The sequence below is a fragment of the Ammodytes marinus genome, assembly GCF_949987685.1.
Source record: "Ammodytes marinus genome assembly, chromosome: 4".
Lineage (NCBI taxonomy): Eukaryota > Metazoa > Chordata > Actinopteri > Uranoscopiformes > Ammodytidae > Ammodytes > Ammodytes marinus.
Genome location: NC_137233.1, coordinates 30,073,277 through 30,087,951, shown reverse-complemented (window position 1 = coordinate 30,087,951; position 14,675 = coordinate 30,073,277). Strand labels below are relative to the sequence as shown.

At 39.1% G+C, this 14,675-nt stretch overlaps 1 protein-coding gene across 1 annotated transcript; it reads right to left on the bottom strand.

Moving 5' to 3' along the window:
• Window positions 1–2,177: 2,177 nt before the first annotated feature.
• Window positions 2,178–12,414, bottom strand: cdk4 (cyclin dependent kinase 4). Its single transcript, XM_080025964.1, has 8 exons — window positions 12,138–12,414; window positions 7,366–7,600; window positions 7,147–7,282; window positions 6,784–6,951; window positions 5,543–5,652; window positions 4,072–4,122; window positions 3,837–3,972; window positions 2,178–3,065 (listed from the first exon to the last, which is right to left on the bottom strand). Exons 2-8 carry the CDS (start codon window positions 7,581–7,583, stop codon window positions 2,970–2,972), a joined length of 915 nt encoding a protein of 304 aa, XP_079882090.1. The 5' UTR covers window positions 7,584–7,600; window positions 12,138–12,414; the 3' UTR covers window positions 2,178–2,969.
• Window positions 12,415–14,675: the final 2,261 nt, after the last annotated feature.

Sequence of the window (14,675 nt, the reverse complement as noted above, 5' to 3'; positions counted from 1 at the left end):
AAAAACCCAAGCGATGCTTTCCTTGCGCCTGTATCCTTCCTCTGGAGAGCAGCTCTCCTCGTTCACCGCATCCCTCTCCTCCGAGTGCCTCATCCAATTAGCAAGTCAATAAAATGTGTCTGTGAGGCAGAGGAAGCCCAACCAGCTCACCACAGCCCCTCCTCCCTTTCTTTTCTGCCACAGAGCCTTGCAGCCTCCCCCCCTCCCACCTCCCTTCTACTAGCCCGCCGTTAGCCTGTCTCACAACCAGCTCCACACTGGATGCAGCTCCAGCAAACAGGCAGGGGATGAAAGACTGGCAGTGAGGTGCTGCTGCTGCTACTGGTGATGGTGGTGGTCCTTCACCGCGGACATCAGATTCCTATCTGTGGCGACGCAACAAAAGAGGCAGCAGGGAGAAAGGGAAAAAAATTTAAAAAGCCTCAGCTCTGCTGCTGCCAAAGCATCTGCTCTCGTCTCCAGCTCTTTCTCTCCCCTCTCCCTTTTTCTTTTGCCACACAATTTATGGTGTGAGCTCCAGCTCTCTCCCCCTGCCTCGCCGTCTGTCCCCTCTGAGGGAGAAAGTGAGGGATGTCTATGTGCATGGATCATTGTTAAAAGGAGATCAAACGAAGGAAAAGGAATGGGCGGATGTCAGAAAGAGGATTCAAAAAATGTTTAGGAAGGTCAATTGAATTAATAGGTGAAGTGAGCGATTCTGGAAAATGATTGTTGTCAAATAATTTTTTGTCAAAATCAGTGAATATCTCCTCATGGTACTTGTCTGGATTTTTGTTGTCAGCGCACACACAGAACAGTGTTAATACACAGCCTAGGCTCTGTAAACAGGCATGTTGCTAGCTAAAGTGGGCCCCCTTTGTTTAAATACCCTTCGTTTACATACCCATTTACAAAACCTAGGTCGTGTATTATCACCAAAATAATTTTCAGTGCACAGTTCGGACAGGTTTCGGATTGTGAGGAGATATTCAGCGATTTTGACAAAGAGTGATTTTGACAACAAGCGTTCTCCGGAATCGCTGGACACTAATTTAATGTTGCAGGTGACGATGTGGATGAAAGGAAAACATTTTCTTTGGGATAAATATCTTTCTCTCTTCACTGCACATTTTCTTCCCATTCTGCTCGCTCCTCATGTTTCTAAAAATAATCATATATATTTTTTTTCAAAGGAGTTAATTAGCATTTTCTTTTGTCACTCTCACAGCTAAACTTGAGTACCCAGATCCTTTCTAAATTTAATGAATATTTGGAGCAGTCAAAACACAGCAAACAAGATTAGACCATATAAACTCTATGGGGGGGGGGGTCTCTACACAGAAATAGAAGTTTCTTTGGAATAGGGACAAAGATTATGTGCACACATGTGAATATTTTGCAAAGCTTAAGTTAAGTGTAGGCCTACTGAAGTCAGAAGCATGAAACAAATGACAAGTTTAAATATGAAGATGTGTAGCTCAGAAGGGTTAAGATACTCTGCACCATAGATTTTCTCAATGATTTACATTTATCAATTTAAGGATTTGTGTTTCATTATTTGATGAAATCTTGCCAGGTAAGAGCTTGACATTTTGGGTGATTCCCCTTCTTAGGACAAGATTGGTACAATTGTTCATGTATGTGAGCCAAATATGTGGCCGTTGGGGCCAGTTGGCTTAGCTCAGCACTGGGGAAAGGTGGTAACAAGATCCATTGTATCTGACTCATTTACCTTTGGACGGAGCCAGGCTAGCTGCTCCCCTTCCCCAAAGTTTATATTCTTTTTGTCAAGCTATGCTCACTAAGAGGCTGTTGGTGGTAGCTTCATATTCACTGCACAGAGACGAGTCTGGTATCCAACTTTTCAACAAAATTTCTACTAGAAAGACAATAAGCATATTTATCCAAACGTTGAATCATTCCTTCATCTCAGTAGCAGCCTCTAAGGAGCCAAATGGTCTCAACTTAAACTTGAAACAAATTAAATGTAAATTTAACATGACTTTGTATTACGGGGATTATTGCCGTTTCTTGTAATGGTTAAATCTTCCGATTGTTTCATTTTGAAAGTGTGACAACAGTGCAGACAAAGTATTGAATGGGGAATTATGAGAAAAGCTACTCAGTTTAATTTTTTTTTCTTTCTATATAGACTGTCATCTGAATTATAAGAAACAAATAAGTCCAAATGTGATTAAAACAGTTATTTTTTTATTCATTTGTGGTTGCAGTGCTGGTTGATTTCAGATGATTTGAGCAAAAGAAAAATGTTAAACATGAAATGATGTCCAACCCTTCAGTCCTTCCAAACAAAATACACAGTTTCTTTCACTTTATGAGAGCATTTAAGGGCAATACCAGTATTTTTGTCATGCATGTCTTTCTTGTGCGTTTTTTAAGTCTCTTTTCCCCCTCATGATTTTAATACAGCTTACCACCATCACAGGCTTATGGTGCTATTGTTCCTTTCATATGATAAAATATTAAAACACAGTAAGATTACTAACGACTGGCTGTTCTAACCCTGAGGAGTCACTTGTGAAAGACTTTGTTCAGCCTTTTACGAGAAAAGACGACATCTATGCTTCCTCCTGTCTAAACACTGTACAAAAGTAACAAGAGCAACATTTCAGAGATGACAGACTTTTTCTGTGCATCAGTCTCCGCGGACGAGACGGATACATAAATCAAAATAAACACTGGTACTGTCCTTGAAGACATGACACGTTGACGTGATTAATCGTGACATTTACATGTTGGCAAAGCATGCCAGTGATGCTGAAGTTTACTCCTCTTCTTTTTTTTTTATTCCATTTCTCAGGCATTGTGACGAGACAAAAGAAAATGTCCCAATAGCGAAACCCAGACTTTTGGAAAGGTGACGCACCAAATTAAAATGAAAATGAAATCCTTTATGCTTTAGGCCAGGTCTACACGTAGACTCTGTTACCTCTTGTGCAAGTTTCACCTCATCGTTTTCCTGCTTTTTTTCAGCTTTGAGTCAATGTCTCCTCCTCTTGGAAATATGGGTGTTCTAGGGCATTCAGTGCAGATATCCGTTTCAAGGGGTCAAAGGTCAGCATTTTCTGTGGGAGAAAGAATGGCAAGATGTTAAAGCTGCGTTACTGTCAAAGTTAGCCTAGCTTAGCATAAAGACTGGAAACAGCTAGCGTGGCTCTGTCCAAAAGGTGACAAAATACACCCACCAGAACCTCTGAAGGTCACTTTTAACATGTTATATCTAACGTGTTTATTAATCTTTAAATACAAATAAAAAGATAAAGACGATACGGCGTTTATTTAGGGATATGATTTTCTGACCAGGACCGGTTGCCAGGCAACCAGCAAAAACTGTAGGAAGTTACTGGTCAAGAAAGTCAAGAAATGCAGAAATGAGCCGTTATAATGTATTAGCTTTCTTCTATAAATTGCATAAAATCATGTATCTGATTTCGAACTTAGACTTTCTAAATCATGAGGGTAGAATATAATACAGGCTACTGACCACTTTAAAAGGTATACTGGTTCAACCCCCCATCCCAAAAAAACCTGTTTACATAACATACATATTCCCTTTAATATTGGTGGCAATCAGAACGCTAAAGTCGAGATTTTGCAGAAACGAATTATACTTTTATTGCAAAGAGATGTACGTTTCATACAGTCATCTAAATAGTTATTGTATTTTACCATAATTTTCAGAAGAAAAAAATGTCTTTCACATTATAATGTGAGTGAGTCTGAGGTTTCTTTTCGGTTACTGTCCTGATTACAACTCTGTATACAGCTGAACAGGAATCAATAATCAGAACGAAAGGAATAACAGGTTTTTTTTATTATATATGGAGAAGTCTTACCAGCAATAGTTGTGCCCCCTGCTCGTCTATCTCTGGTACAAAGTCAGTGATAGGGCGAGGTAAGAGCGGGGGGAAGTTATTTCTTGAGAGTTTAACATCAGTCGGCCACTCCTCCTCAGGTGCCAAGCCAATAACTCTGAAATGACATAATTTCCAATGAAATGGATGTAATATGACTCAACTACCGATAAATCTTCTGGTCAGGCGGATGTGATGATAACTATTTGCTACTCACTCAAAAATCTTTCCAAGTTGGTCAACTTCTGATTCCCCGCAGAATAAAGGTCTAACAGACAGAACAAATACAAACGTTAATAGAGGCAAATCTCATCAAATCAGATTTATTCTTATTTGTATTAGTTCACAAGTCTTTGACATTTCTGTTTGTGCAGGACGGCAACCAGTAACACCATGCTCTTTAGACACAGATTAGCAGTTTTTTTTCGCGACACTGTGTGCTGCCTTGGGAACAGCGGGCAGTTATTTGCAAGGCATCAATCTCTTCACCCACCGTATTTGTGCAATGTGTCATAGCTAACACTAGAAGGAGCTGCTGTGTCCGTCCATGCACTTGAAATATGTGTATGCTGCTGTAACATGAAGTGTGTGGCAAAGCCCAGCAGGTGTATTAACCAGTCCACCTCCACACAGTAAGAGGTCACGGAACAGATTTCCCCAGAGCGAAAGGAAATCTCCCAATGTGATCCAGTTGCAGATCAAATCCGAACCTTCAAACTGTTGACAAACGCAACCCAGCAGCTCTGACCTCTCACCCACACTGAAATATATGATGTGATTCGAGTTACAATCTAGTGTAAAGGTGGAGCATACCTCCCCTTTTTTGTAGCTTTTACATAATGAATCATAATATAGTGTTAGTGTGTTTGGGACTATATAGGCCTACTGTATATATATATTTGCACTTTATAAACAAACTATGACATTTTCCCCATATGTGTGGAAAGCCCAGATTATGTTTGCTTTTTAATAAATAAAACATAACAAGGAAATATTTGTGTTAAACATATCTGCAAACTGTTTATCATCAATGTGTTTCATTTGTTTTCTCTACAATATCCAGTCATGGTAATTTAAGCATGACTAACCTGTTTATGGGTAGTAAAGGCCAGATTATTGTCATATGAATAACTCAACACTGACTATATAGAGCTGTAGTTTCCTCCTATAAGTACTCTGTAAAGCAAATCAGTAGTATAATAATACATTTAGCAGGAGACGTGAGATTTTAAAAAGTTTGTTAAAGTTTCAAACTGTGGGGGGCGCCTTTAGCTCAGTTGGTAAGGCGTCCCCCTCCCGGGCCGGGCCCAGCAGCAGAAACGGGTTCGATTCCCACCCGCGGTCGTTCACTGCATGTCACTCCCCTCTCTGCCCCATTTCACCTCTGTCTCTCTGCACTGTCAATAAAGCATGAAAATGCCAAAACAATATCTTTAAAAAAAAAAAAAAAAAAATCAAACTGTGAGCTAACTACAGTGTGTTCTATGAGAATCTAGGACTCACTTTGTAAGCATATAACTTTTCCACCTTGCACCTTAGGCCTATCCTCCCAAAAAAAAATCACAGAAGAATCGCTTCACGCTACCTTTTATAAACCTGGATTTAAACACTGGCACAGTTATACACATAGTACTCTATACAACCCTAACAAACATAAAAGATATTATCGTTATTCTTCTCAGACTCACTTGCGTCTGAACATCTCGGCAAAGATGCAGCCAGTGCTCCAGATATCCACAGGTGTGGCATAACTGGTCTGCAGCAGGACCTCAGGGGGACGGTACCACAGTGTCACCACCTGGACAACAAGAACCACCAAGAAGAGCAAATCATTTAAAAGTAAGTCAAGGAAAAATAATATCAATAACCAATAAATACATACAATATATAAATTATTTTAAAAATCTCAACAAACATCGTTAGAGTGACAACAGTATCGATTTATATATATATATTTTAATGCCATTAACTCATGATAGTGGTTAAATTAAGATGACGGATATTAACATAATAAATAATGAAAAGACAAAGACCTTTGTTTTCTGGACAACAGCCTTCAAAAATAAGTGTAAGCACGGTCGGATTCCGTAGATATGGAGTTACAAGCAGTACTTTGTGTTTAGTACTAATTAGCCAATGTTAGTTTTCATTTGCATTTTTAACAGACTTGATTAAAGCTGGGGTATGTGATTTCTGATTGGTCAAAATTAACATGAGCTGTACACTTTGACCAATCAGAGCGAGGCTCCAATTCTCTGTTCTTATTGGCAGTTGGGACTGTCCATTCACTTTGGCGCGACTTTGTTGGTGTAGAGCGTGTCAGGGAGGGACCAAAGAGAGCAAGTGGAGCGGTTGAGGCATTTGGATTCGAATCTCTATCCCAACTGCCATTTTCTCCCCAAATCATCCACGCCAGCTTTAACATGGTAAATATTAGCATGTTGAGCAAGATAGCCTGCTAAAGTTAGCCTTTAGCTCATATGCCGCTTCACAAAGCTGCTAGCACTTCTGCAGACTATTAGTCTTGTTAAAATAATTCCTTAAACATTAATTCAACAAAGACTCAAAACAAGATTTGACATTTAAGTCTAGAAAAAAACCCCATCACATTCATGTTATGTTTCTACCAAATAATAAACTAACATGGACATTGCTCAAAGGGTAACGTGAAGTTGATGGTTTCTTGCATTGATGGGAGGACACAAATAAGACACAAAATGCGCCGTCAAGATGAATGTCCTGAAAAAGTTCAGTATGATAGATTACATATCTAGATGAGTGGTAGGTTTATTTTTTATTTGGAAAAATGAAACGAAATGAAAGGAAGCCGGCAGTCTGAGTGTTTAAAGTCTTTACAAAAAAAATGATAGTTTGATTTTGAAAACGCTGTGCACAAAAAGCTATGAGTATGTTCCAGGTGAGTTCTTACCACAGGGGTGAGGGCCATGTGGCAGCTGTAGATGCGGGCCAGTCCAAAGTCGGCCAGCTTGACCTGGCCCTGGCTGGTCACCAGAATGTTCTCTGGTTTCAGGTCTCTGTGCATCACGCGGTTTGAGTGAAGGAATGCAAGACCACACACTAACTGCCTCATCAGGTCCTGCAAAGACCCACAGGTATATTTTTACTGAAATTGAATATTTCCACAAAAAAAAAGGCACAAATTCAGGGTTAAGAGCCAAAATATAAATATTTTCTTTAAAAACACTCCATCCTTTCCATACAGTTTTCATCATTCTAATCTATTTGATAGGTTAAGCAGTTTAATGTAGATATTGTTCAAGTTAGTTCTCACTTTAATGTGGCCAGGGGACAGTCCCGGAGCTGGGGCTTTGTCTAAGTACGTCTTGAGGTCCTGGTCCACATGTTCAAAGACCAAAGTGACTTTAGTCTCCTGGTCCGACCTCTGGGTGGCACATACATCCATGAGCCTGTGTCGTGTACAATAGAAACTGTGATAGGTGTTCACAGCGACTTTTATATACAAGACAACACCTTGGTAACTGTCTCTTACCTGACTACGTTGGGGTGGTCAAACTGCTCCAGCCGTTTCAACAGAGCCACCTCTCTGACTGTGGAGATGGGCAGGCCGTTTTGGTCTGTCTGGACACGCACGCTCTTCAGGGCCACAAACTGCCCGCTCTCTGTATCTCGGGCCTTGTACACCGTCCCGTAGGCGCCCCCTCCAATCTCTGCCACGGGCTCATACTGGATACTAGTGGCGTGGGCCATGGCGATGATCAAACAGACTGAAAGACAAAATCAAGAGGCGAAAGCCAGGAACGTTAATATTTACAATAAGGAGTTGAAAAGTCAAGAGGATCATCAAAGTTATTATTACAAATATAAAATAGCTCTCGAGACTCTCACAAAAAAAAGGTATCTTAAATCGCAAGTGGAAAAAGGTCAGGGGATCACCAAAGTTCTCTGGATACTTTTTCTGGGAATTGTGAAAATTCATGGCAATGTATTCAAGTCTGGACCAATCTGTTGGACCCACATACGCATACACTGCCATCTGTAGAGCCCCAATAATAAATATATATATAGGCTATGTTAATTCCTCTCGCATGTTGGCTGGGAGAAGCTGGTGGCTATACACCAATAGAGACAGAACAGTCCTCAGGCTAAGAAGAGCACATTGCAGAAGCTGAGGCATGTTGCCTTTTTTACTCCAAAATCAACAGATGTTCCTCAACAGCCCTCATGCTTCAATATCCATCTCTGAATGAGTACATATTTCAAATAATGCTGCCAGCAGTCTGCCTCAGAAATACATTTTCGAAACAGTCTAATTGCAACCGGCTCATGTTTTTTAAGTTCTTAATTCCTCAAATTATGTGTCTTAATATCACCTGTGGCACCACTTGGAATTGATTTATTCTAGGGCTGCAACTAACGATTATTTGATTATCGATTAATCTGTCGATTATTTTCTCGATTAATCGATTAGTGTTTTGGCCCGTAAAATGTCAGAAAATGGTGAAAAATTTTGATAAATTTTCCAAAGCCCATGTTGACTTCCTGAAATGTATTTTTATGTCCAAAACACAAAGATATTTCAGTTTACTGTCTTAATAAGATTAAAGAAACCAGAAAATATTCACATTTGAGAAGCTGAAATCAGAGAATTTGGACATTTTTTATTAAAAAATTACTTGAAACGATTAATCGATTATCAAAATAGTTGGCGATTATTTTAATAATCGATTTGTTGATTATTCGTTGCAGCTCTAATTTATTCATTGAATTTGATTATAGCTTTTGCGTCCAAATTTCTCTGATTTTTATCTGTGACGCCCAGAGTCATTCAGTTACTTTTTGGCTGAAGGCTGCATCAGGGTGAGGAGGAGAACAAGGAGGAGGAGTAGTGCAGGAGTGCAGAGCTTGTAACGATCGCTAACAGCCGCTGGCTATGTTTGGAGCACCAAACCACTGACCCTCATCAGATATGGATGTGATGCAGTCATGTAAGTTCTCAGTTTTTCCAATATTTCGCATACAACCAACCAAGCTGTTGTAACACAACACCCCTACAAATAGGGAAACAAGGGGCTGTTTTCCACTTCAGTAAAGCCATGTGTAGAACAGACTGCTTCACGCCGTCTACCAGTGTGTAGTAGTTAGAGTCCTGCTGTCGGAGGAAACATCAGAGAAGGTTGAACTGCTCAGCTCCACAACCTGTGCTGATTACGCTGCTCTGGTTATGTGCTGAATGTGCAATATTTGCAATTTAAAAATACTGTTTCAGCTAAGGACTGAGTAATGTAAAATCCCCTATCACAGAAGGTGCAGTTTCATATTGTATGCTGTATCAATACACATTTACTATATAGTAAAATTGGCATGGCACCTTATCATAGCGATACAAAAATCCTGTCGATGAAACATTGTCATGGAGCAGTCCGGCTCACTTATTTCCCAAGGACCCAACTGAAACGAAGTTAATTAAACTATAGTTGCCTTGGTGTAAAAGCTAGAGCAGTTGATTTCACAGTGGACACATTTCTACAGTCTCGTGGTATATGTATCAGCATTGCCCAACTCTATCATCTATATATTAATTAAAGCATAATAAAATGTACACGATGAAGTTCCTTTTCATCTCTGGTGTTCAACAAATTTGAGTTTATCATCATCGCCCCCCGACACTATCAGTCAGCTACAAACAGCGAACTATGCATTAAAATGTAGGCTGGCATCTTTTTAATAGTTATTAGCTGATTTGAAGCTGAACACAACTGAACTGACGTACCCTTATTTAGCAAACAGTTGCTTATTTATTTTACACATCCAAAAGACGCAGAGCAACATAAGCAGTAATTTGAAGTCGAGAATCTGGCCAGGTGGCATATGCAACTCCGATGTTCACCCTCTTTCTTTCTCTGTTTTGGTCTCAACCAACTCCTGAGAGAAATATCTGGCTCTTTGTTTTTTTAACCTTTATTTTCCCAGATAAAACATTAAGAACAGTTTCTTATTTACAATATTGATCTGATGTTCCTCTATGTTCGCCGGAAGTTATTTTCTTTGTCTGCTGTTTTCTTTCTTTCTTTTGGTCCTCAAAACAGTATAGTTGTAGTAGGCCACCTTTAACCCAACGCAACCCAAACAACTCGCCATCCCACTCCTTCGTCCACTTTGTTCTAGTCTCACCAGTTACACCAGTTTGGTGCACTGAGCAAGTCCCCTCACCTTCTTCACCTCCTCCAATCTACAGCATTAGCCTCCACCTACTCAGCCTGCTCCTCCTATTCACTGGTAGCAATTCAATTACAGTTGAAACGTTCAGTCATTTAACAGATTGGTCTTAAAGATTAATCATTTTTAATCGATTAGTTGACTTACCGGGGGTAACATTCCTTATAAGTTATGATTTTTACCGAAACATTTCAGTCACTTTTTAAACAAAAAATTAAAACATTTGCTTGTTCTAGCTTCTTAGATGGAAGGCTTTGATTATTATTACTGTCATTTATGAAAGTAAACTAAATTAAGCAATTTTTTTAATACATCCCATGACTGTCGGAGTTTTAGGTTGCCAGCTGGTTCGGACTGTAACTATATTAAAAACAACTGATTTGCAGACAAGAAAGTAGGAAGTAAATGCCAAGTCACTACTGAACGTCATAAAACATGTGCCTTGGTGGGGCTGATTTTTAAGATGCCAATGATTTGATGAAACACAGCCAACTATTCTACTAACCATTTACCTCCCCGCATTGGGTTAATAATATCTCAAGTTATGATGGTTGAAACATTAACAGACACCGGTCTTCTACACATTAAGGTTTTAATATTCACATGTGCTGCCACAATTACTTAAGTGGTCAATACAAAGTGTTCTTATTGAGAGGAAGAGATGTTGCAATTATACATGTTGAACAAACCACATTCCTTCCTCAAAGAAGGTTGAGCCAGAGTGTCTACGGACATGAACAATTATATATCTCACTGTCTGTCTATTGTGCTTTTGTTGAAACCCTGCAGGGATCTGACTTTATCAACCTAAAGTTATTGAATTTGAACACAAATTGCATTTAGCTATCGTCAGCTATAACAATGATAATGGAACAACAAATAATAAAACACACACTAAACAAAAAAACAGTCTGCCTCACGTAAACGATCACAACCATGAATAGATTGAGACCTAGTAGTTGGTGAACACAAGAAAACAACCAACAGAACAAAACGTAACACTTTCAGAAGAGGATTAAAAATGAATAATATTAAATTATTTACCAATGAATAAGCTCTTTTCCCCCTATAAAAAGGTTCCCTTAAACTTTTTTGATAATAAACTTTGAAAAACTTTCCATAACTTTAATTCAAAAAAAGAACAAGATTACTTGATGGTTTAGGGTAATTGGCATCAGTTTCCTTCTTTAGGAAAACCCCTACAACTGTGATATATCGGTAACACATTAGCATTATGAGGTACATGAATGATATGTAATGACTGCAAGTGTGCATTCTGTTTAAGCGGAAAGTGGGAGGCACTGTCTAAAGCTAAAGGTGAGAGCGGGGTGAAAAACCAGGCGTATACATTTTTTCACACCTTGTTTTCTACTATTTTGCTGGATTGCAGAATTTTCCTGAAGGCTGAAGACCTTCACTGTCACTCTATGAATGATCAGACCAGATGTGGTCTTCAAGCCTAATCTCCCCCAGGTCCTGGTCCTACAGGAAATGGTTCAGCTGTAGCCTACATGACATGTCATCCTATAAACATCTCACCATTTCCTCTACAGTGACTGACTTTTGAGTACAACACCTGGAAGTACCACTGATCTCTGGCTAAACCTAGTTCATTGCCCTGGCCGCCTGTTGATCGCCAGCCTGTTAGTATTGATTACCAGGCCGGGGGACGCTCCACATGCCATTCATCTATTCGACCACTTGATCAACTGAGATCAAGCCAGACATAGAAGGCCGGTGGGCGGAGGCAGAGAGAAACAGGCCCTCTCTCTCTCTACCGACACGTGGTGCTCCGATAGCACTCCTTTGTTAATTAAACTGCCTTAAATAAATAAATAAAAAACTTAAAAGTGAAGCAACAACAGGCCACATGGACTGCCTTCCTTCCCCCATTCCTCGCATACATGTTCACTGACGTGGCAGAGGGAAAACAGTGAATAAGTAGAAGGAAAAAAGTAGAGACAGCGAGCGGATGAGACGAATCACCTCCACTTCCACATCTGGGCCACATTACATAAACGTCCGTTGTCAAAGTGTTAGAACAAGCCGTTTAACGTGTGAGGAGCCCGAGACTGTCAAACTTACCTCTTCTGCTTCGCTCTCCGCGCCAGGTAAATAAAAAAAAAAAGCTTAGTTTTGCTTCAAAGGGGAGGACATGCTCGGTGATTTGCCACGTATCAAACTCCCCACATAACGGGGTCAGGAGCAGCAGGGTCTCGGTCCAGTCAGAGCGCTCACAGCCCCGCCGTTGGAACTGATGTGGAGACTCCAATCCACCAGATATGATTTCGGTCTCCCTTGTGTTTTCCTTTTTTTTTCTTTTTTTTCTTCGCTCCCTCTTCCAGACTGCACTCTTTTGGTTCTGTCGCTTCCTGTTGCTTCTTGCAAAGCTCCGGAGGAGGAGCTATGGATCTGCACAAGTTTAACCCAACCAGTGTGATCACATGTAGCCTCAAATTCAAGCTTTGATTAATGTCGTTGGTTAATTTCGTGAATGTAATTATATAAATAGAGATAAGTGCTTCTAGCCTGTTACTAAAATAGGCCCACACATTCCTATGTAGGATATCTGGCACGAGTAGGCTATTATTGAATACTTTATTTATTTATGTGCACAAATAAAACAGGCTATATTGTGATTGTGAGATTGAAAAAATATATATATCTTGCATACAAAAACCTCATCTCAAATTTATCAACACGTTTAAAAAACATTCAATATTCTGCTAATATAGCCTACTAGAAAACAAGGAATACATTACACGTTTGGGTTGACACTAAACTAAAGGTAAGCCTATGTAGCCTGTATTACGTTGCTAAACCAGCCATGCAGAAGTAAGAAGTAGGCCTAGCCTAGATAATGTTCTTATTTAGGTAATGCACAGTTTAGGGTACAATATTTCCATTTACACCTCCAATTAACTACCAATTTGACAACATTAGTCACTAGTTTCTTTGCAGATTCATTTATTGTTATTAATCATATTCATTTTTAACTCAAAATGAAAATCAACTGAATCTGATGTATTGAGCTACCTGGCAGAATATAAAGTAGCTGAAATTAGCGACCACATTAGTTATGCTATGAATGATCATTAGTTGTTATTCAGTTATATAATATACAGTATATTATTCTGAAATGGACCATGCTGCTTAATAAGTACTTTTACTTTTGAAACTATATAGGGCTAGTACATTTTGATGCAGGACTTCATCATGTAACAGTATTTTAACACTGTGGTGGTATTTAAAACATGTGAAGTTGTTGGCAAAGTTTGGTCTAGTGTGTGTGTTATTGATTGATTTATAATAGACAAACAGTTCAGACTCATCAGTTTACCACTTTAGTCATGTTATCGTTGGGTTATTAACCCCAAACTCATCATAGTCCCACAGCTGTGGCTGCAATAGTGCAACATCTAATTACAAAAACTATTTTCAATATAAAAGAAAACATGAATAGCAAATCAAAGGAAACACGAGAAAGTGTGTCCCCAATGGAATAGACAGAAAGCCACTTCATAAATCAAGAGAATTGTGTGTCATATACACACATTAATGCTGCTCGAATGTTTTTACACTCGATGATTTTTTCACATATTGAATACTGTATAACCACATGGTCACTTGCTGCTGGCACAACACTTAAACCAATACTATCTCTTTTTAAAAAGGCTTTGACAAAAAGCCATTTTCGTTTCACCATTGCATTGTTTTAGATAAACATCATTTATTAAATGGTCATAACTTTGTTTATTTTAAAAATGCATGTTTTATATATAAAATTTTGCACAGACTTGCTCCTCCACCTTTGAAAGACTTTATTAAGCTGAAGTCTGCGAGTGGGACTGGCACCAGGGCCGCAGCCCGAGGAGACTGTGACGTCCCATACAGACGTACTACATTCGGACTGTTCTGTCAGTCAAAGGAACTAAATCTTGGAATACTCTCCCACTCACAATAAGAGACTCACAAAATTATTCAACCTTCAAAACACACCTCAAACAGTGGATAAAAGAAAACCAAGTCTGTGACCACCTTTAAACTCTTTTATTTTCTTGTGTTATTTGTGCCTTTGTATATGTATTCTTTTTTTAACCTGTATTTCTTTGCATGCCAGGGACAACAGATGAAATCTAGCATTTTGCTAAAATCTGGCATTTTTACAGCTGTAATTGTTACAGCTGTTCATGAATATGCACTGTCCCTGACAAAAAAATAAATAAAAAATAAATGTATCCATCAAGTGATTCATCATCCATGTCCATTTATACACACACCTATCGCATCTATTAATGCTGTACACATTTCATTCTTCCACTGTTTCCATGGAAGTAAAACAAGCCTCAATATATCTAAAATATGTCATATATGGGTCATAATTATATTTCAAAACAGACACAACATGAAAACATGTAGTAACAAAAAAGAAAATAAATGGTGGATATAAAGTGTACAGGATACCAACCTCTCCCTCATTTTCTCTGAGCTCATTCGTCTCTCTTGTCGTCTCATGCTGGATAAAAGGGCTGAGGCCTGGCAGACTTTGCTTAATTGGACATCTGGAACATAAAAAATTATCATAACTATACGATGAATAGATACACAGTGTTTTCAGATGAT